At 44.2% G+C, this 23,904-nt stretch overlaps 1 protein-coding gene across 1 annotated transcript; it reads right to left on the reverse strand.

The window, feature by feature from the left end:
• Positions 1–1,099: 1,099 nt before the first annotated feature.
• UTP14A (UTP14A small subunit processome component) lies at positions 1,100–23,571 on the reverse strand. Its single transcript, XM_079765991.1, has 15 exons — positions 23,470–23,571; positions 22,530–22,605; positions 21,341–21,411; positions 20,559–20,623; positions 16,750–16,892; positions 16,312–16,467; positions 11,108–11,227; positions 10,915–11,009; positions 9,886–10,009; positions 9,728–9,805; positions 8,796–9,189; positions 5,552–5,946; positions 4,412–4,605; positions 4,189–4,288; positions 1,100–1,515 (listed from the first exon to the last, which is right to left on the reverse strand). Exons 1-15 carry the CDS (start codon positions 23,493–23,495, stop codon positions 1,252–1,254), a joined length of 2,301 nt encoding a protein of 766 aa, XP_079622117.1. The 5' UTR covers positions 23,496–23,571; the 3' UTR covers positions 1,100–1,251.
• Positions 23,572–23,904: the final 333 nt, after the last annotated feature.

Consider the following 23,904-nt stretch of genomic DNA (forward strand, 5'->3'; position numbering starts at 1 on the left):
CCTAGTGCCTACTCAGCCACTAATTTAATGTTTAACACTGGAGACCTCTACTCTGAAATCTTGTCTATAAAATAAAGGTATCAGGACTAGTTACATTGGAGATCTAAACATTTTGGAACCTATTTGGAGAGTGGTATGCTTGGAAGAAGAGGAGCTTGTTGATGGGAGAAATTGCAAAAGAAAACTCAATGGCAGAGAGCTTTTGGCCCAGGGATTCTGAAAGTCTGTAAAGCTCCTCAAACTGTATGCAAGATGGTGTATATGTACATTTTTCTGGGGGAGGGTTCATTATTTAATTAAATTCTCAGAGGGGTCTGTAATACACAAAAATAACCCCCAGCCTTGGTCTAAAAAGGCTGGAGGCACGAACCTCCAAGGCAGGAGGTGAAGTACAATAGTGCTACCTCCTTTGAAATCAGGGGAGAGGGGTTCTCCAATTCCTTGTTGGGAATCGTGGCTGCAGGGACCCTGTCCATAAATCTATTTCTTGTCCCCAAAGAAAGGCAGGTTCCTCAGAGCTGAGAAGCCCAGGTGAACTATCATAGAGCAGACTAATGCTTGAATCAAATCAATGGGGGAGGAGTTGGCCCTGAGTTAGGAAGGGAATAGAGCTTTACTTATGAAAACTCTTGTACCTCATCTGTAAAGTAGGGGTAAAACCTCATTATCTTAAGAACGAGAAAAGTGCTAGCTTCTCTAAGACCTGTGCAAGCTGGGAGGCTCACTAGCCAAGAAAATGACAGTGGCTAGGCTTAAAGCTGAACCCAGCTTCAGCACCATCCTATGACCAGCCCCAAATCCAATAGCTTGGATTGTACATATTTATAGGTTCAGAGGTTAATATACAATAATTAGTCACTATTTACGAGTGTAAAAAAATTGGTTATTTACAGTAGATCGTGCCTGATGTGATATATTTAAGATCATAGTTTAGGTTTACTTCACTCCAACTTAGCACTAACTATATAATCCTTGGTGAGAAAATGAAGTTCCCCTGACAAGTATACCTGGAGAAGTGCAATGGGGAACATCCAAAGGCGTTTTGTCTGACTTGAAAATGATTCAACTGGGAGATGACACAGAATATACTCCAGTGAAATAGATAAAAAAATGCCTTTATTCCTAAAATGTGTGTTAACAAATTTTGAAATTGATTCTGTAGCTTGTAGTAAAACCCAGCCAATGGAGGAGCACTCTGGGTGGGGTCCTGGTTCTGGGCACCAAGATGTCACTCCTCCAGCAACTCAATCTTTAGTTTTTCTTCAGCTGTTTTTTGTGACGTATGGAGAGTTGTTTTGGATTCCTCTGTATGACAGAGAGGTCCGACCTTGAGGAAGACCGGTAACCCACATCCTCTGCTTTTATGGGCTTAATGATATGTCCTGGCTTGGTGACAACCTTGGGTGTAGTCAGCTTTTGGAAGGCTCTCTGGGTGTTCCATGTAGATCCTATAGGGGTCTGGATGGTCCTCTCAAATTGTTGATGGTGGGTAAATGGATATGGAAGCACCCGCACCTGGAAAAGAAGGCAGAGTGACTAGGCATGAGCAGGCCTGGGGTGCAGGTGTATAATGGCAATCGGTCAGGTAGTGTTGGCACATGGGCCACAGTTCTACATGATGGAGGCAGTGGGTGAAGCTACTGAGAGGTCAAGGCATCTCAATGCCTCCATCTAGCCTTAGGAGTCCTAATCTGCTTGAGGACACTGGGGAGTAGAGGGGCCTAATTTGGATTTAGGACCCCCCTCTCCCCAAGCTTATCCAACAATCTAAGGGATTGAAAATCCACCCTGACACTGCCCCCGCCCCCGCCATAGCTGTAGGAACACTATAGTACCTCCATGGCTACTGTCCTCAAGTGGGTCTTCTACACAACTTTCCTATTCTTGTGCCTTGCAACTTCAAGAAACACCCGGGCATTTGTGTATCCCTGTAGATTTTATGACCCTCTTACCCTCTCCATCCTTTCCTTTCCTGTCCTTGATAAACGGGACTGATGTTTTGTTTTTGTCCGTTTTATTAATCCTCACCTGAGGATATTTTTTCCATTAATTTTTAGAGAGTGGAAGGGAGGGAGGGAAGGAGAGAGGAAGGTGAGAGAAGCATTGATGTGAGACAGACACATTGATTGGTTGCCTCCCACACAAGCCCCGAAACTCAGGTATATGCCCTTGACTGGGAATTGAACCTGCAACCCTTTGGTGCTAGGCCTGACACTCTAACCACTGAGCACATCGGCCAGGGCCAGGACTGATTGTTTTAAGGAACCCAAAGGTTCACTCCTGAACCCTAAACTCTACTAGGCTACTACACTTAGTTAGCTTCATCCTCCATTGGCATCACAAACTGTCCAAGCTAGAAAGCCCAAGGTAATGACAAAGGTCACCTGCCTCAAACCCACAGTTTGGCTTAGAGACAGGAAGTGATTTACCCAAGAAAAGAGCCTCAAGGGAGAGCAGAACCCAGGCTCCTTGCCTTGCCCAGCACTCTTCTCCACTCACCACAGCACCATCTTCAGACATTTAAATAATCTTTAAACACTTCCCCAATTGCCAAAGAGGAGGAAAAAGGTGTAAGCAAAAAAAATGGGGAAGTTACAATCAGTAGTCTTTGGAGATATTCAGTGGAACACTCAAAAGAAGCTGAGTACTGCCAGATGGTCCTCTTGGTAGTGAAGGACAGATTTCCTTTAGGTTAAGGTAAAGTTTTATTGGGGTTGATAGCTAGATCTGTACATGTCACCCAGGGCAAGAGGAAAAAACACACCTGGACAGAGTGTTCCGTTTTGGAAGGTCTCCCCTTTAGTTTAAAGCACATTTTATTCTATTGCATGCTGGGACTTGCAGTCTATAGCTTATTAAAAAGATGAGGAAGCTCTAGCTGGTTTGGCTCAGTGGATAGAGCATCAGCCTTCGGACTAAAGGGTCCCAGGTTCATTTCCGGTCAAGGGCACATGCCTGGGTTGCAGGCTCGATCCCCAGTGGGGGGCTCGCAGGAGGCAGCTGATTAATGATTCTCTCTCATCATTGATGTTTCTATCTCTCCCTCTTCCTTCCTCTCTGAAACCAGTAAAAAAAAAAACCACAAAAAACAACAACAACAAAAAACAAACAAACAAGGGAGATTCTGGAAAACTATTTGTCAATTTGCTGTGACTGCATTAAAAAACAAATGGCTAAGACCCCTGGAAGGGAAGAGTGATCTTTATTGAGTTCCACACTCTGCCCTTCACCTATAATCCTGGCCTGGTGAAGCAACCCCTTTCGCTCGCTCTTATCCTATACATGCCTGTTCATTGCGTTTTCTGGTTATGTACCCTCAACTGGGAATACAGTGTTTACAATTCAATTTCTGCAGTGACTGGTTTACAAAATGAAATCAATAAAGTGTTATTGAAATGTTATTTCCTCACCTCTTTTTGTACCTATTAAACAGTCCCTCCCCTCTTTTTGTTCAGAAAGAAACATACAAGTCATTTTATACTGGCTAGGGGCAGATCTTAGGGTCATAGACTTTCAGAATTGAAGGGAACATAAAAGTCGTTAAGTCTAATTTCATTCCTGAGTCCTCTCTACACATGTTCATACCCCAGAGCAACACATTCCCTCTGGACTAGCAGAAAGTTTTTCCTTGAATTGAACACTGCCTTTTCCTTTAACTTCTACTTTATATGACTCCACTCCACATGACAGCCTTCAATATACTGCTCAAATTTGCTTCTCTCTTGGGTAAACAACCCTAGCTCATTATCATATGACACAATTTAAAATTCTTGCACCATACTAAACAAGTACCTGTTCGTCTTCATTTTTCTTAAGATATAGCTCAAATTTTATAGTCTTTGGACATTACCTTGACATAAATACCAGCCTGAAGAACAGTTATTCTTCCTTTGGTGAGACCCATTTGAACCAGTGTTAGCTGGGCTACTAGTTGAAAACACAGATCTGAAAGCCTCACCATCGCTGCAGAGATTATCCCTGTAAGTCTCAACCTTTCTTCCCAGTCAGTAATTAAAACAGCAGAGTCGATCTGGAATTATTCATCTCAGAGCCGGTCAGTAAAAACAAAAATAGATTTGATTCCGTGGTCAAGATCACACGTCCCTCTAGACCACAGAGCACTAGAATATCCCTCCCAAGCAAGAGGGCAGCAAAGAGGAGGCAGCTAAAGAGCTCTCCATCCCTCACCTGGTGAGCTGCTGCATGGATGTTTCGCTTCTCATTGATAATCACATTTGGTAAATTCTTGTCTTTTCTTGGAGGACCTTCAGGTGCTTTAATGAGAAACCTGGAAAGAAAACAGCAGGATGTCTAAGAGCCTTAGGACTTAATCAAAAGGGCAGGGAGGGCACTGACGGTGAGGTGGGCGAACCTGGTGCCCTTCTTGACAGGCTTTCTTCCCTGTTCTTACCGGCGTCTCTTCTTGGCACTGGGCTTCAGGCCCACACCGCCCCACTCGCCCCAGCCAGGCAGAGTCAGGTCCACGTCCTTTGGCTTATTCGCCTCCACAGTTTCTCTCTTCTCTTTCAAGAAATCTCTGATGACATCATCACCAGCAAAAGCTTCCTTTATCATTTGCTTTTGCTCTCTCTCCTGTTCATCTTCCTGGGAAGAAACAAGAGTGAGAACAGAGCGGGGAGTTTGGGGTAAAGTAGGAACCTCCTAACCACAAAATCTCCTTTCTGGCACTTTCTGTATCAGCTTTGATCCTCCACGATGGTCTGAGATCCTGGCTCTGTTTATTAACTCCTCTATTGTCATGGGGACTTCCAAAGACTTCAGGGAGGGAGATACTGTGGTTAAGAGGTTCTGTAGCTACTGCTTGCATTAGAGTAGTGGTTTGGGCAAGAGTGCTTGAATTTTGGGTGGTGACATTTTAGCGCCCTCTAGGGGGAAAGTGCTGAACAATGATGGTCTTGCAATACAGATTGGTAGCTAATCATGCTCCAATTTTCTTCTCTCTAGGGTCAATATCCCCAGCTCAATATCATATGACACAATTTTAAACTTTCAGTAAGGAAGCTGCAGGGTGGAGGAATGAATGGACTGTGTTAGGAGGAGGAGCTCCAAGTGGCCTAGCCAGTATGCAGGCATCCTCAGCTTATAGCCCTCAAAAGGAACGTCAGGGCTCCTGACGTGAGCAATTTCTATTACTTATTCAGGGAGTCCTGGACCGTTTGAGATCCCACTGAGTAACACAAAACCTTGGCAAGAACTCCTTGACTCACCTTTGAATGTCCTGCCTGGGATCTCATCAGAGCTTTGAGTGCCTCCCTTTCTTCTGAGGGCAGTTTTAGAGTAACTCCAGAAAGGGTTTGGTGGTTCAGAATTTAGGATGTTGGAGTCTCAGTGGCACTCACAGATTTGCATCTATCAAATTGTCACCGGAGCCAGCGTGGCCCCATACTATTCTGGGCCTCTCAACTACCGACATGTGATCCCAGCACAACAAACTTCACTGATTCTATTCTTTGTGCAAGAAGAGCACTTTCTTCACCAGCTCTGATCCCCCAAAATGGCCCAAGACACCCTGGACCCTGGCTCTGCTCACCAACTCCTCTATTGTGGGGACAGCCAAAGACTTCACGGAAGGAGATTTTGTGGTTAGGATGTTCTGTAGGTCAATCATTTGTTCCTTCGTTTTCTTCTTGGGAGCACTAGGCTGATTATTCCTCTCCAGCTGCTGCCCTTCTAACGCAGGCCTGGGAAACTCCTCATTTTGAAAGCATCCTTCTTTGCTCAGTTCCTCTAGCTCCTCCAGAGTCTGTGCTCTCTCCGGCCTTTGCAGCAACAGGGGCTCCTCTTCTTCCCCAGCAGGTCCCTCTCTCTGGATGGACAAAACAGTCCTAGCTGAACCCACGTTTTGCTTCCTGCACTGATGGTTGTCCTTGTTGAGTTTCTGAGACAGTGCCCTCAGTTCGGATAGCACCTCCTGGGTGCTAGAATCTGGAGGAAGAAATGAAAGCTGTCAGAAAAGGAGGTTGGATGTTGCCTAGTCAATGAGCACTTACTGAACACTCTCAGTGAGCATTTGTAGAGCACCCACTGGGGGTTGGGCACTGAGGCATCCCAATGAAGAGGAGAGCTCACTAATAATTACCTATCAAGTAGTAGGTAATGGAGTTGAGTAGTTAAAAGCAGCATGTTAGGAAGCAGATATCCTGGGTCCTGGGCCCTATTCCCAACTTTGCCAATGACTTACTCTATAACAAGAACTGTGGCTTACTTGCCTCATACTGTAAATAAACCCTGGTTGGGGAAATGGCCCCAAATCCCAAATTTTAACTTTAAAAAAAATGCTTTTATTGATTTTTTTAAGAGAGAAAGGGAGAGGGAGAGAGAAATAAATATCAGTGTGAGAGAGAAACATTGATCCGCTGCCTCCCGCACAAATCCCCACCTGGGATCAAACCAGCAACCTGGGCATGTGCCCTGACCTGGAACTGAAGCTGCGACCTTTCAGTGCATGTGATGATGCTCAACCAACTGAGCCACACTGACCAAGGCCCAAGTCCCAAATTTTAAAAAGGCCTTTTTAGCCCTAACCGGTTTGGCTCAGTGGATAGAGCGTCGGCCTGCGGACTGAAGGGTCCCAGGTTCGATTCCGGTCAACGGCATGTACCTTGGTTGCGGGCACATCCCCAGTAGGAGGTGTGCAGGAGGCAGCTGATCGATGTTTCTCTCTCATCGATGTTTCTAGCTCTCTATCCCTCTCCCTTCCTCTCTGTAAAAAATCAATAAAATATATATATTTTAAAAGGGCCTTTTTAATGAACAGGTGGCCTCTGAATGCAACTTCATTGTAATGTAATATTTGTAATTCCTAAAAAGTGTGATTTACTATTTATAACTTACATTGTAATGCCCTATTTGTAAACACCTTATCCAGCATTGTTTTATCTTAAAGCAGTATTTCATGACCTGTTGTGGCTGAGTCAAGTAGCTTGCACTTTCCAGTCACCAGCAACATATGAGTAAATACCACTGGTCTCTGAGAGCCCCCAGGAAAACATGGCAGTGACACACTTCTTAACTGTCCTCTGAATTGACTCAAGTTGCCTCCATTCCCAAGTTCAACCTGCTCTCTAGCTCTGGCTTGACGCCACTGGAAGAAGCTACTTGAGATCTGGACTCTGGATACATCTATGTTTATTCTTCAAGGACCAAGTTTCCTTGTCCATTTTGTTTGGGATCCACGACTTCCCACTATTTCCCCAAAGGGTTGGGAATATTCTATTTTTATCATCCAAGGAAATCCAAATCCACCTTCCATACCACAAGCAATTGCTCTACACATTTAGCTAGATGGCCAGTTTCTGAGGGGGCTCAGGAGGATGTGGCTGCTTTCCTGTCGTTGTAGAGACACTGCCCCATGACCTTGGCCTACAGCACTGCTCTCCAAAATCCTCTTCGGAAGTGACTGATTGTAACTATTAACCCCCAGAACTCTCTAGCTGAAAATCCCAAGTAAAGGCCCTATCATACACTTTAAGTGACAGCTCTTATCATTTTTGGCCATGGAAAAACAGATTCCTGCCCAGCTAGCGTGGCTCAGTGGTTGAGCGTCAGCCTATGAACCAGGAGGTCATGGTTCGATTCCCGGTCAGGGCACATGCCTGGGTTGCGGGCTGGATCCCCAGTGCAGGGCGTGCGGGAGGCAACCAGTCAGTGATTCTCATCATTGATGTTTCTATCTCTATCTCTCCCTTCCTCTCTGAAATCAATAAAAATATATTTTAAAAAATAAAAACAGATTCCTGCTGTCACCCAAATGCATTATTCCTATAGGAAATACAATCAGACCAGTGATTCTGTCCAGATAGCCAGGTGATTCTGAATGTAGGTAGTTTCCCAAGCAGGCTTTAGTGACCTGCTTTGTCCCCAGAATGGAAGCTCTCTGACCTGTCTAAGGGTGCTAACCTAACACTGTTAATGTAAAATCTCTTCAAGATAACTGGTAGAAAATATGCAAATGAAGTCTGAGCACTGGGGTAAAAATTCTAATTTACCACATACCTTGTGAAGTCATTAATTCCTGTCCAGAAAGTCTTACCCCGTATCATGTATCAGACAACATTTAAGTGCTAAAAATGCCACTCCTACTTCACAAACAGAACACTACGGCCATAATTTGAAGATGCTTCACAATGCCTCATAATCTAGCCAGTTTGGCTCAGTGGATAGAGCGACGGCCCACGGACTGAAGGGTTGTGGGTTTGATTCCGGTCAAGGGCACGTACCTCAGTTGCAAGCTCGAACTCCAGCATGTGCAAGGAGGCAACCAATCGATGTGTCTCTCTCACTTCAATGTTTCTCTCTCTCGTCTCTCCCCGTCCCTTCTACTTTCTCTAAAAAATGATCAATGGAAAAAAATATCCTTGGGTGAGGATTAACAAAAACAAAATCACCTGTGTCTGTGGGTGTGCATGATTTTCAGATTTGCCATCCCCCCCGTGTGCACTTCTCTCTGGCTTGTGGTTACCAGCAATGTTGACTCCTGCCCTGACTTCAAGGATGCTGTAGTAGTCCTGCCTTTCTGAAGACTGCAAGCCCTCAAGAGCAGAAAGCGTGTTGGAACACACATTATACAGCCATGCAGATGACCACTTATTAAATGCCTTTGAAGAAAAATGGTAATGATAATCATCTGTTTTCTCTTCAGCACCCACAGCACTTTCTTGAAAATCCCTAGAGCCTCATCATTCTGCAGTGTGTGGGGGTGGGCACAGTCTTCCGCTCACAGTTGGTCCATAGCACTTGTACCAAGCTCTTCCTTCCGGTCCACTACAACTCACCTTTTGTTTCTTGTCTGCCCACTGGCTTGGCATCCTGGTTGAGCCCCGACTTTTTCCTAAGCGATCGCCTTTCCTCAAATTCTTTCAACAAAATTTCTTCCTCTGCCACTGGTCTTTCTTCTTCCTCACTTTCAGAAGCCTCGTTGGCCATGGGCTCTGGAAGTTGTTCAGGGTCCTTCTGGATTTCAGCCTCTTTTGTGTCACCAGAGTGATTCCTGACCATCCAGGGGTTCAGTCCATCTGAAGTCATGTGTGCCTCATTCACCGCATCAGGGACAAGGAGATCACCCTCTTCTTCCTCACCTCCCTCCTCTTCCTCACTCTCGGAGGCCACCTGGACTTTCTGTGTCAGTTCTTTGTTCCTGGCCAACTGATCCTGCATAGCCTGGCGAGCCTGGAGGAAGGAGTCACAGCACGGGTGCCTTGTCATTAGTGATCGCAATAACACCTTTCCTAGTCCATTTCTTAAAGCTGCCTCCTCTCAATCTGACTTAAGTATTTCTTACTGGTGCCTACTGTTTAAACTGTACATATACCACTGTGTTACTAGCTGTGGAATAAAATGGAAGTCAAATTCTTTGTCCTCAAGGAACCAATATGTGAAACATGGTGTGTGTGTGTGTGTGTGTGTGTGTGTGTGTATATATATATATATATATATATATATATATATATATATATATATATATATATATAAAAGTTCCTCTCCTCTTTAACTGGACTTGCCTTCAATGTTCTTTCCCCTTTCCACCTCGTTCCTGGTCATTTTCCTCTTTGCCTTAGAGATTTTTCTGATGCCTTTTTATTTTATTATTTTTTTTTCTGATACCTTTTTAGATTCCTGGTTTTCCATCCCTTCTCATGGATCTTACCCAACTCTGTTTCTTTCCTCCAATTCCACCCATTCTCTCATCCTGATGGGGGTCTCTTACCTCCAGGTCATATTTGGCCATAATTGCCTTTGACTTTGCCCATTTTCCACTGTTCTGGTGCTTAAGGCTCATTCGCTCCTGGAAAGAAAGGAGAGAGTGAGATCCATATTGCTTTCTGGGGAAAGGTGGTTCAGGGGTAGGGCCAGAGGCAGCCTCACCATCATTCTGGCCTTTTCAAGTTTTTCCAGTTCTTCCAGTGCAGCAGCAGGATTGGTCTTCCGCAGCTTCTCAAACTCTTTTAGGGCTTTCTTGGCCTTCCCTTTCTTCAGAACTCTGTGATACCTACAGGGTAATGAGAGGGGTACAAGGAAAGAGATCAGTGGAAACACTGATGCCACAAACAAAAGTGTCCCTGCTACCAAGAGGTTTCCCTGTGCAGAGGCCAGTATGGACATCACAGAGCTAGGTGACTGGAGGGAGCCACTTGGGGACCTGAGAGCACTGGCAGACTTCTCAGTCCCTGCAGCCCACAGGGCAGACCTCTGCAGAGCAAACCTATAGTGCAAGGAAGAATAAGACATGTTCTAAAGAGGCAAAAAGATAGGAAGGAAGCCCTGCTGGCCTCAACAGCTGTAGAATTCAGAGTTCATTCTACAGAAATCACTCTGTCACGGCCTGGAAAGGAGAGAAAGTAATTGCGCAGGCCTCTTTTTTAGCAACAACCAAGACAGAAAGCCAAAGCCAGTGGAGAGGGCACCAGTGAAGCAGGCAACACTTATATGAGGTTGGTCTTAGGGAAAAGAAAGGTCACTCCTATTTGTGACCTCTTCTATATGATCTCAACTGCCATGTCAAAGGTTCTTTCCACTTCACTTTCTTTCATGAAACTCAAGGCTAGTTAGCATGGGTCTTCATATCCTTTTTTAAATTATTATTTTAAATGGTAATTGTACCAATTTTTTATTTTTTAAAATATATTTTTATGGATTTCAGAGAGGAAGGGAGAGGAAAGATAGACATATAAATGACGAGAGAGAATCATTAATTGGCTGCCTCCTGCATGCCCCACACTGGGGATCGAGCCCTGACCGGGAACTGAACCATGACCTCCTATTCATAGGTCAACACTCAACCACTGAGACGCATTGGCTGGGCTCTTTTTTTTTTTTTTTTTTAACTTTTTTGTTGAATTTATTGGGATGACATTGGTTAATAAAATTATATGGGTTTCAGGTATAGCTCCTTACTTTTTGCTTTTGATTTTCTTCTCTCTTCGAGCCCTGGCCTCATAGTAAGACTGCAGGGCCCGGGCCCTCTGAAGCTCTGCTCGGCGCATCTTAGCCTACAATGAATGAGATTTACAGTGACTCCTGGGCTTGTGAACAAATTGCTGGGAGAAACAGGCCCTGCCTGGGTGTATAAAAGGCCTATCACACTTACCTCTTCCAGGCTCATGGCTTTGAGAGAGGCCTTTTCCACAGGAGTCAGTAAAGGGTCTGTTACTGGCTGCTTGTTCTTACAAAGGAGGTTAAAAATCTCCTGTTCCAGGGGTGTTCTTGCCTTAAAGACATAACAAAACATCCTGAGTCTTAAGCCATGCTCCCACTGTCTCCCTCTTTCCAGTCCTATGACCATCTACTTTGACGCCATAATTGGAATCACTAACTGGATAGGATTGGCTATTACAGCAAGAGAAGGGGTTCCAGTTTTGCTGCCCAGATGTGCAGATAAACCTTATTTTATTCTGATTTAAGACAACTTCAGCAAGGAGACTCTGAGGCTAGTCTCTATATAACTGAGTATCACTCTGTGTTTGGATTATTAATATATTTAAAACAGAATGCCATTCTCTTAAGAATAGAAGCAGGATGCCCTTAAAGTAAATGCTGGCAGGAAAGAGGAAGAGCAATACCACATATCGGTTTTGATAGTTGCAAAACAAATTGGCCCCTGTGTTGTTACGCATATGGCATAGATAGGAATCTCAGATTTCATATAAGGCTCCTTTTAAAAATATTTCTAGAGGGAAGGGGAGATTAGGTCTCAGATGAGCACAAAAAGACACTGCCTTTAAAAATATGACCTTCACATAACTGGCTTCCTGACAGTTCAAATTTAATTCTAGTCATCTTCTAACTTGGGCTCCAGTTCCTCAGTTTCCAGTAAACTTTGCATGCTAGGTAGTGTCTATATGCATGAAACGAATGGACTGTGAACAAGTTACTTCACATGTCAGCCAAACACCTCATTTACTGCTTGACCGATAATGTAAGGATGGCTAAAATAATCAGGCCAATCATGACACAGTCCATTTTGGCAAGGTACTAAGATAGCCCTAGGCAACAGAGCCAGTTTTAAACCTCATACACACTTTATATGTGGTTTTCATATATATTACGGTCAGTCTCAAACTTACAAATATCTAGACAAATGCATAAACACACATCATCATACATTACACACTGCTATTGATTTAACCATAAACCTATTCTATTGAATAGTAAAGGTACACATTCTTCCATTTTTAGTATATGTAGTAGTGATCAATCACAGGCTACAAAGTGATTTATATTACAATGTTGTAATCTCCCTCCAATTCAATTCAATTTACAAACATTTATTGATTGCAGCTATATTGTAGGTACTTGTAAAGGGTGCTAGAATACACAATTGATTAAGCTCATTCCTGTCCTCATAGAGCTCACAGCCTTTCAGAGGAAAGAGACAAATCCATCACTAACAACATAATAGGTTAAATGTTAGTCCAAAGGAGTAATCACAGAGAAACAATTAATTCTGATCAGGGGGTGAGTTAGGCTTGAGGAAGGAAGAGACTTTTTGAATTAGGCTTTGTTTGAGGTGTAAGTACAATTCTGTAAAGGAGAGGGCCAAGTGGAGAGATGAGTATAAGCAAAAACAGATACTATATGAAAAGGAGAAGTATGTAAGCAGACAATGTGTTGTCCAGTGCAGCTAAAATACTCAGTGCTTGTCTCATTCTACAAGTGGAGAGCTTCTGAAGGATTTTAAGCAGGAGAGTGACAATTAGTTCTACGTTTCAGAAAGCAAATCCTGGTGATTGTGTAAGAGGATATACAGGGTGGAGCAAAAGTAGGTTTATAATTATGAGTACACGAAACACAGAGTTTATTCTTGTATTATTATTTATTAATTATTGTTATTATTTTCCTACTTTTGCCCTACTCTGTATATAAAGTTGCGAATGAAAGCTGAAAATGAAAATGAGAAGAGGAACCAGGGATCTGAGAGCTGTTACAGAGACAGAATTCACACACTAGCTCACTGCCTGGTCTGGGGAGGAGTCAACAGAAGGAGAAATGAGATGTCTGAGATTTCCAACCAAAGTGACTGAGGTATGGAGTTATGCTGTTGACTGAGTTACAGAATGAAGGTGGTGGTACAGGTTTGGGAGTCTGGGGAAAGAAAATGCCAAGTTTACTTTGCTGTGTGCGCAATTTAAAATGCATAGGAGAGACCCAGGTGAGGCCTGCTAGTCATATGGAATCTGGAACTGAAGCTCAGAAGAAGGAAGGAGTTGAGAGTGATCTGTAGCATATACAGGTGATAGTCAAAAGTCACAGAATTTACAGAGCAAGAATAAAAAGGACTAAGAAAGTCAGATAGATAAAAATCAGGAGAATGTCACAGAAGCCAAGGCAGGCGTTTTTAACAATGTGTCAATAGTGTCAAATTGTCTGAAGACTGAAGAAGGCATGGGATGTGGTGACTAAGAGGTCTCTCATCAATGGCCTTTGAAAGAAGTTTTAGGCCCCAACCAGTTTGGCTCAGTGGATAGAGTGTCAGCCCAAGGGAGGCAACCAATCGATGTGTCTCTCATTGATGTTTCTCTCTCTCTGTCTCTCCTCCTCCCTTTCACTCTCTCTTTAAAAAAAAACATCAATGGAAAAATATCCTCGGGTAAGGATTAACTAACTAACTAACTAACTAACTAAATAAGAAAGAAGTTGCAGTAGGGCAGTAGGGGAAGAAGGAGACAGAACACAGAAGCAGTGGAGACCAGCTCTTCCCAAAGTATGGTTCTTTCTTATCAGTTAACAAGATTTACTTCATTTTTTAAAGAAGTTTAAAAATTAATTTATTTGGTTTTTAATAACATCAGTTTGTACACTCTGGGTTAGAGTAAGTCAAAGGGGTTTCTTTACTATCTTTTCATAGCCTTTAAAAGGCTAATGTATATTGTGAATTGCCAATCTCCAGTAGGGGCAGGCAGCATTTTCTAGCAATGGGATTTCCCCTCCCCTTTAGAGGGCATATTGAGAAACAAGGGTTTTGAGGTGAAAACTCTGCCAAGTGCTAGTGGAGGCTTCTAGTGGAGGGAAGGAGAGAGGGGCTGAGAAGAGTTATCTTACATCATTTCTAGCACTTTGCAGTTTACAAATGCTTTCACACGCATTATCCCATTTAATTCTTCTTAGCTAGAGTCTAATGGAATTTTAGGAAGCTGAATCAACTTTCTGGATTGTTTTTCTTAAATCCTCACCCAAGGACATACTTAGAGGGAGGGAGAGAGAAACATCAATGTGAGAAAGAAACATTGACTGGTTGCCCTCCACATGTGCCCCAACTGGGGATCGAACCTGCAACCCAGGTATGTGCCCTGATCGGCAATCAAGCTGGCAACTTTTCTGTGTACAGGACAACATTCAACCAACTGAATTGCTCAACTAACTGAGCCACTCAGGCTGGGCTGCTGCTTCTTTTTTAAAAATTGTGTTTTTATTAATTTGAGAGAGAGAGGAAGGGAAAGAGAGAGAAAAATATTGATGTGAGAGAGAAAATCCATCAGCTGCCTCCTGCATGCACCCCGCCTGGGTATCAAGCCCACAACCTGGAATCAAAACAGCGACCTTTCAGTGCATGGGATGATGCTCAACCAACTGAGCCACACTGGCCTGGTGACTTTTTGGATTCTTGATCTTCAGAAATACTAGTATATTACTAGTCCTTGGTACTTTGCATTCTAAGTTGTAAGAAGAGAACTGAGAGTTGCTAGCTAGAAAGCACCCCGACCTAAGCATTTCCTTATTTCTCTGTGCCACACTGGCGTCATTTCTCAAAAAATGAATCTTGGCATGAATGGTCCAACAGATTCAATGGACAGTCTCTGGGCCACTCTGTCTTGCACAGGGAGTTCCTGGAGAGTAGAGGTACCATTATTAGTGCAATCTTCGCCCCCATCTCATCCTTAATACTCAACTCAGCATTTTCCTGCAATCTCCAAGATTACACTGTCATTTGAAAAAGTCAGGTGCAAAGTGTGTAGTAGCGCACTACTTCCTTTTTGACAAAAATAAGATAAACACAAATATATCAGTAAAACTCTTAAGTTAGCAGTAACAAAAAACTTATAGAAGTGGTTACATCCGGTTGAGTATGGGGTAAAAATGATCAGATGAGGTCAGACTTTTCACAATATATCATCTATACTTTTTAAAATATATATATTTATTGATTTTTTACCTAGAGGAAGGGAGAGTGATAAGAGAGTTAGAAACATCGATCAGCTGCCTTGTGCACACTCCCTACTGGGGATGTGCCCGCAACCAAGGTACATGCCCTTGACCAGAATTGAACCTGGGAGCCTTCAGTCCGCAGGCCAATGCTCTATTCACTGAGCCAAACCGGTTAGGGCTATCATCTATACTTATATTTTTGAATCCTGCAAATTATATTATCTCTTAATTTTTTTCTGAAGTCTCCCTTCCATCCTACAGTCACAATTTATTTTTTTAATTTAAATATATTTTTATTGATTTCAGAGAGGAAAGAAGAGGGATAGAAAGATAGAAACAGCCAAAACCGGTTTGGCTCAGTGGAGCGTCGGCCTGCGGACTCAAGGGTCCCAGGTTCGATTCCGGTCAAGGGCATGTACCTTGGTTGCGGGCACATCCCCAGTAGGGGGTGTGCAAGAGGCAGCTGATCGATGTTTCTCTCTCATCGATGTTTCTAACTCTCTATCCCTCTCTCTTCCTCTCTGTAAAGAATCAATAAAATATATTTAAAAAAAAAAAAAAGAAAGATAGAAACATCAATGATGAGAGAGAATCATTGATCGGCTGCCTCCTGCTCGTCCCACACCGAGGATTGAGCCCGCAACCCGGGCATGTGCCCTGACCGGGAATGGAATCGTAACCTCCTGGTTCATAGGTCCACACTCAACCACTGAACAATGCTGGCTGGGCACAATGTTATATTTTAAGGTTATATTCCTTTATAAGCAAACTTTGGGTCTGCTGAGTTCCTGATTTCCTCCAGATCAGAATGTGGCTTTGAAAGCTTTTTACTATAAAAACTGGGATGTGAAAAAGAATGCATCATGTTTCTTCTCTAATGGCAATTGGATGTTTTAACACAAAAACACGGAAATAACCATGTGTATTGTATGCTACAAACTGATGAAGAGCAACTATAGAGCCACTGTGATTGGCTATTGCATGGCTGACAATGGATCTTGCTACCCCCTTCTCTCCCTTTCTGACTGATAGACTACAATGACCGAAGCTGGAATTTCAGTTTAACATGCCCAACCAAATCAATGGCAGACCCTGCCATCTCCACATTGCGCAACTTCACTTTCCAAGGTGCGGTTTCCTAGCACTTACCTTCCAGCCGTTGAGCACATGCTCAATGGGAGCAAAGGCTGACTGCTCCTTCATCAGGGGGAAAACCAGCTGTTCTGCTTGTCGGTTCTTCTGAACGATAGGATCCCATTTGGAGAGCGTCTGTGAGGTTTTATTGAATGCCACTTCTCTGTGGATCTGAAACAGGCAAGATACACAAGAGCCACAAAATTAGGCAACAAACTCAAAGGGGAAATTTGGAGGAAATGTTTCTTAGCCCAAGGAAGGATCAGGATGCTAGAGATAAGCTCTTGTTTACTTCTCAGGACTGCACTTTCCCTGGGATGTTTTAATCTTTTCCATGGTGAGGCAATCACAACTTCCCCTCCCATTTGTGAGGCTTTCCCCCTCCTTCCCTTCTTACCCTGTTTTTCCTCATTAGTTCAATTTCTTCCTCTTAATGGATACTTTTTAACTCACCCGCTCAACCTCTTCTTTGTTAAGGGGTAGCTCCACAGTCTTCTTTGATTTGACTCTATTCAGTTGCTTTTTCACAGTAGCCAATGAAGATGAAGTTTTAATGGGCTCAAGCAGATCTGAAAGGACTAGCCTTTCTCCTGATCCTGTAGAAAGGCCAAACTTTCTGGTCAGACTGATTAAGTGAGGCCAGATCTCAATATCACACAGGCAGATGCCTAGGCAGAAAATGCTGGCAGACAGGCAAATATGCAGGGAAGCAGGAATAATTCTCTTACTTCAGTCGTTAGCTATAGTATAGTATAGTGGCATGATCACTTTCCTTCATTCTCGCACGTGTTGGAGGGTAAAAAATTATTTTAAAAAGTCATTTGCTTTCCTCTAGGTCTTTCTGCTGTCACTCTTCACACAGCTATCCAAAGTGTTATTTTGAAAATGCAAATCACAGCAGATCATGATCCTGCTGAAAATCCTCCAATGGCTCCCATTATACTTGGAATTATAGTCATCCCTTGGTATCCATGGCAGTTTGGTTACAAGACTTTGTGGATACCAAAATCTAAGGATGCTCAAGTCCCTTATATCAAATGGTGTCATATTTGCTGTAACCTATATTTTGCATATAGACTGTAGCAGGGCATGCCTACACATCACTTTATTCACAAGGGTTCAGCCTAGTGTTCGGTGTGTGGCAAATTCAAGCTTTGCCTTTGGGAATTTTCTGGTGTTTCTTAATTCAAATATTTGCAATCCATGGTTGGTTGAAGGCAATGATGTGAAAACCAAGGATATGAAAGGCCAACTACATGGATCTAAAGGACAGGGCTGTGGGATCTGGTCCCTATATGGGATCTTGGTCTGTCATTCCAACATTGTGTCACCCCCACCTCCACTATGTTCCACACTTCCACTTCTTCAAACATGCTGAGCCTGTTTCTTCCTTACAGCCCTTGTACCAGCTGCCCCCTGGCCTGGAATGCTTTCCCCTGTTTGCATGATTGACTTTTCTTGTCATTCATATCTCTTTATTGCATCATCCTGTTTTAATTTTCAGTTGTCTCCACATCCCACTAGAATGTAAGCCTCATGAGATCAGTGTATTATTCTTTATATAGCCCAATATCTAAACCAGTGATTTTCAACCTTTATCATCTCAAGGCACACATAAACTAATTAGTAAATATGTGACCCGGTGCACAAAATTCGTGCACATTAAAAGGGGATTAATTAGAGGAAATAATTTAATATTGCTATTTGCCCTTTCTCTATAATAGAAGTGTCAGAGATGAAAGAAAATTAGTAAAATGTATATGAAAACCTTCCTCCTGTCAGAGTCTGGGGCTCACCATGGGACCCAGAGTCAAGTCCCTGCCCACCCACACCAGACCCGGCCAGGCCCCCCCCATTGGGCTAGATCCAGACCCAGCCAGTCCCACCCTTGTCAAGTCCTGCCAGGTAGGGGGCGCAGCCTCAGGTCCCCTGGCCCAGCACCGAGAGGGGGGTGCAGCCTCAGGTCCCCCGTCAAGCCCTGCTGGGCAGGGGCGCGGCCTGAGTTCCCCCAACCCAGCACTGAGGGTGAACCTTGAGGTCTCCCATCAAGCCCCGCCAGGTGGGGGGCACGGCCTGAGGTCCCCTGTCAAGCCCAGCCAGGCAGGGGGGTGCGGTCTGAGGTCCCCCGGCCTGGCGCTGGGGCCGGGAGAGCAGCCTGAGGTCCCCTAGCCCAGCACCAGGATGGGAAGCGCACCTTGAGGTCCCCCGTCAAGCCCCGCCGGGTGGGGGGCATGGCCTGAGGTCCCCTGTCAAGCCCTGCCAGGTGGGGGGTGCAGCCTGAGGTCCCCTGGCCTGGTGCTGGGACGGGGGGAGCAGCCTGAGGTCCCCTAGCCCAGCACCAGGACGGGAAGCGCTCCTTGAGGTCCCCCGTCAAGCCCCGCCGGGTGGGGGGCATGGCCTGAGGTCCCCTGTCAAGCCCTGCCGGGTGGGGGGTGCAGCCTGAGGTCCCCTGGCCTGGTGCTGGGGCAGGGGGAGCAGCCTGAGGTCCCCTAGCCCAGCACCAGGACGGGAAGCGCTCCTTGAGGTCCCCCGTCAAGCCCCGCCGGGTGGGGGGCATGGCCTGAGGTCCCCTGTCAAGCCCTGCCGGGTGGGGGGTGCAGCCTGAGGTCCCCTGGCCTGGTGCTGGGGCGGGGGGAGCAGCCTGAGGTCCCCTAGCCCAGCACCAGGACGGGAAGCGCTCCTTGAGGTCCCCCGTCAAGCCCCGCCGGGTGGGGGGCATGGCCTGAGGTCCCCTGTCAAGCCCTGCCGGGTGGGGGGTGCAGCCTGAGGTCCCCTGGCCTGGTGCTGGGGTGGGGGGAGCAGCCTGAGGTCCCCTAGCCCAGCACCAGGACGGGAAGCGCTCCTTGAGGTCCCCCGTCAAGCCCTGCCAGGTGGGGGGCATGGCCTCAGGTCCCCTGTCAAGCCCCACAGGGGCAGGGGAGGGTGTAGCCTCAGGTCCCTGCTGATTGCTCTTTAAGGCTCCTTATGGGAACTTGGCCTCAGCTGTGGGTGCATCCATCTTTGTGACAGAGTGATGATCAATTTGCATATTCCCTCTTTATTAGATAGGATATATAGTTGATCTGACAAAGAAAAGGTATAATTTTGATTCATTCACACTGGATGGTTATTTTGTTGGCTGTTGTCACTGTCATTTTTTTAATTTGACAATCTAAGGGGAAAAAGGTCAGTGTCACTGACTACATAGGTATTGCATGTTTTTAAAATTCTTGCAGCACACTAGTTGAAAAGCACTGATCTAAACTGTTCTGAAACTGTAAGTATCTGCTGAATGAACAAGCTTGGGAGAATACATTGTTAGTTGTTTTGGGAAGTTATAGTTAGTTATAGTTATAAGTTATAGTTATAAGTTTAGTGGTTACTAAAAGAATATAACTTATTTAAGCTTCTTAAGTTGTGAATATGGTAACAAAGATTTGGCATCTAGACTTGGTATCAGGTTGAAATCCCAACTCTGCCATTTACTAGGTCATGAATTCTCACAGGGGTGAGGTCACTCCCCCACCCAGGGGGTAAAAATTGTTTCTTGGGGGAGTGTGTGAAAAAGAATCTTGGATATTACAAAGTTTTGTGTTGCTCTGAAGCTCAACCCTATCCAACAAAATTACATTCCTTAGTATTGGATTTCCCGGCTGGGAGGGGTGGGGGAGGTAGTGAAGAAACAAAGTATATAAAAAGGCTTCCGAGGAAGCCAAAAAGAGAAAAAAGGTTAAGAAACATTGTACTAGGTGAAGGCTCTCAAGTAAGTAACTTGACTTATTGGAGCTCTAGTGGGAGAAATTATCTGCCTGTCAAAACTCAAAGCACTGTGAGAACTGAAATAAAAATGAAACCATGGACACTAAGCTAATGAGAGGCAGCTGTCTTCATTCATGTCCCTCTCTCCTTGAAGTAGCTCATCAAGCTCAGTGGGAGACCTTGACTGTGGCCTTCTATGCTTTCTTCTAGAAATGGAAGAAACTCAAGGGCATCTGACCACCCTCTTCACCCACTTACAGGTAAATATTTTTTTTTTTATATATTTTATTGATTTTTTACAGAGAGGAAGAGAGAGGGATAGAGAGTTAGAAACATCGATGAGAGAGAAACATCGATCAGCTGCCTCCTGCACACCCCCCACTGGGGACGTGCCCGCAAACAGGTAAATATTTAAAGTATGACCCATTAATCACATCAAAAACAGTTCTTGGGTGGTGAAGTGAATATTATACTTTTGGAACTCCACAAGCTCCATGCACAGATAGCTTCCTTTGTTAACTTACCTTCAGAACTGACCGTGAACTCTGACACCTTCAGACTAGCCTCAGATCTCTCAGCCAATTTCCGCCTGAAATTTAGGCAAAACAAAATATAGAAAGAATGGATACATATTGCTGGGGGAACAAATATTTCTTTGTATTTCTCTTCCAGAGTTTTGTCACAAAGCAACCAGGAAATCTGTTCCTAACCTGGATTTGGTACTCTAACCATCTCTTAATGTAGACTCAGACCCTCAAAAACACAAGGCAATACAAGGTAGGCATAGTGGAAAAGGTATTAGACTTGGATTTAAACATACCTGGATTTAAAAACAAAAAACAAACATATCTGGATTTGAATCCTGGATGTCACTTATGAGCAGTGATTGTAGGGTAAGTCAATTAACTTCTCTAATGGGGATAAGTAATGTCTACTCAATGCTTCAAAAATATGTGTACTAGGTATTCAATAAGAATTCATATGCACAGAGGTCTAACACAATAATAGCTAACAATTACATAATGTTTACTAAATGCTGGGCATTAGTGTAAGACCTTTACATTTATTAACTCATTTAAATGTCACAACCCTATAAGGTAGGTACCATTATTAATCTTATTTTCGAATTGAAGAAATTGAGGTGCAGAGAGGACACAAACTTTGCCTATGCAGTCTGTCTCCAAAGTATGTGCTCTTAATGATGTTGGCACTTGTGTCTTCATTATCGTAGGTACTTAATGAATATTAGTTGCAGATAAATCTCATGGAATCAGATTACAACCTGTCCAAATGATGGGAATGTTACCTATTCTTTCCATCAAGGGAACTGATTGCTTCCAGAAGCTTTTGATGCTTTCGCTCTCCACCACCATCCCCCTAGACACAGAAAAGGAAAAAAAACATTAGAATGATGAGGGGAGGGAAAAGGCAGTGTGGAAATTGAAGCCCATGTAAAATCTCTCCATCTTCTGGTCAATGGTGAATCAGATGAGGATTGGTGTGCAGGTCTGAAAGAACTGCTTTAAAAACCAAACTGCCTCATTATAGAACCATAGTAAAGTTATACTTCTGTCTTAACTTGTTTGGGGAAGAAAAGTACTATGGGAATAATGTTTCTGTATGTAACATAATGTGATTTGACTCAGAAACTCTCAAATTAAAAAACCAATCTAAGTAGCTTTTTCAAGAGAATAAAGAGTTGGAATTCCTATAGCAGTGGTTGGCAAACTCATTAGTCAACAAAGCCAAATATCAACAGTACAACGATTGAAATTTCTTTTGAGAGCCAAATTTTTTAAACTTAACCCTTTGCACTCGCTTGCTTTTTTCTCGATTCCTTTATTCTACTCGGGATTTAATTTTTTAAATACCCCAGATTTTACAAAGCGCGGCAGTAGAATAAAAAACTGGAGTTTCTTTTCATACAAACTTATTTGGATTTTTTATATTTCAAATTATTGATACATTCAATAACCGTCACACTCGACATCCGAGTGCAAAAGGTTAAACTTCTTCTAATGCCACTTCTTCAAAATAGACTCGCCCAGGCCATGGTATTTTGTGGAAGAGCCACACTCAAGGGGCCAAAGAGCCGCATATGGCTCATGAGCCGCAGTTTGCTGACCACGGTCCTATAGCATCTGTTGGAAATCCAGCTTAATTATGTATATTGCAGTCATACACTTAAAATAACTCTCTACAGAAATCCAAATCTGGGAAATAGGAAAATTCTATAATGTGTACTGTATGTTTTGTTTTTATATACTCAACTATACTTAACTTGAAGACAGTGACTGTATCTTATACAGTCTTCAGACTCTCATAGCACTTAATATAGTATCTTCTACATGAAACACTAAACAAGTGGTTGTAATTTACTTGCAAGACCTGAACAAATATAAACAATTTCACCATCTATTTCCTTTCCAGGAATGTGCTGCCTAACTTTGAGGCAGAAGGGAACTGGAGAAGACAGTTTAGCAATTGTTGCCCACCTCATCTTCACTGGTGCTCGAGGGGTAGTCATTTGGCAAATCTTCTAGTTCTTCCTGTTCCCTTAGAGCCAGAAGGCTATTAAAGGAGATAAAAGAAAAATATTATCAGTTGAAATAACAAGAGGTGAACAGTGGTTGGTGATACCCACACAGAACTGCATGAAGAAGATATAACACCCTCCAGTGATTGGCACTGCATTTCCCACTGACCTTTGGGAGGCTGTAAAAATATCAGACCCTAGGCAAGGTGTCAGAAGATGCTGTTGCTGGCCCGAGGCAAGGCAGTTTCACCATTTAATACTTCTAAACATCCTCCATATGGAAGAAACCTTTCTAGGTGCAGCTTACTCAGAAGTGACATCTTGATCACTTGTTCCCAGGAATGAGGAAACAGAACTGGATGAAAGCAGATGAGTAAGCCATTTTTCCTGGGGCTTTCTCAGCAAAGTAGACGCTTAACTAAGGAATACCGGTACCCAGAAATGAGTTATGGAATCTGCATCAGTCTTCGCAAGGTAAACTGTGCTGAACTGATTATATTTAGTTCCCCTATTGGGTGGGATGAAACATCACAGGAAAAACGTCGCAGATGGCTCCCATCAGCAAAGGTTTACAAGACAAGGGAGTTTACAGTACAGGCACTGCCGGCACAGAGGACTGAAACGCGCGGAAGAAGAGGCAGAAAAGAGTCACGTGATGAGAGCAATGCAACATATTAACTTAGCCGGAGAGGAGCGACCGCATCAAGACTGCAAGGATAAGAATACAGCTAGGGAGAGAATTAAGTTAAATTAAAAGGGTTTTAAAGGATGGATCGCGGAAACAGTAACGAATAGCGAAGTTTTGAGAGGGAAACAAGTGTAATCTGTTAAGCGACATCCACGTCTCAAAATCCGACCCCCAATGAAACCCAGCCTCCCGACCCTTCTTCACCCCTCACCTCTTAGCAGCCCGAATCCCGCTCATCTCAGCCGTCTGCCCCTCACATGGGCCAGGAGCGGAAGCTAAAAGGAAGGCAATTTCCGTACCGGCCGCAAAGCAATTTCTGCTTCCTCCAATCACGTGTGACGAGCGCGTCATTTCCGGCCCGCCCCGGGCTTGCAAGGAACCGGAGCTGCTTCGGGAGGGGCCTGCGGAGACACCGGAGCCTGGATGATAAAGCCTGCCACTGGGCGGAGCTTTGCTGGACCCGCCCACCCCAGCATGGGTGTCCCTCCTTCAAGCCCCTGGTTTCCCAGCGGCCCAAAGTGGGCTATCCTTAGGGCGGGGTGCTGCCTGGCCAGGGACGGGTCGAGAATTCGCTGTCCCTGCTGGATCCGAAAGCACAGGCTCCAGCTCCCGTCAGTGTTGGACAGCGTTCTGCTAGCCGCCTCGG

Source organism: Cnephaeus nilssonii (assembly GCF_951640355.1).
Source record: "Cnephaeus nilssonii genome assembly, chromosome: X".
NCBI lineage: Eukaryota > Metazoa > Chordata > Mammalia > Chiroptera > Vespertilionidae > Cnephaeus > Cnephaeus nilssonii.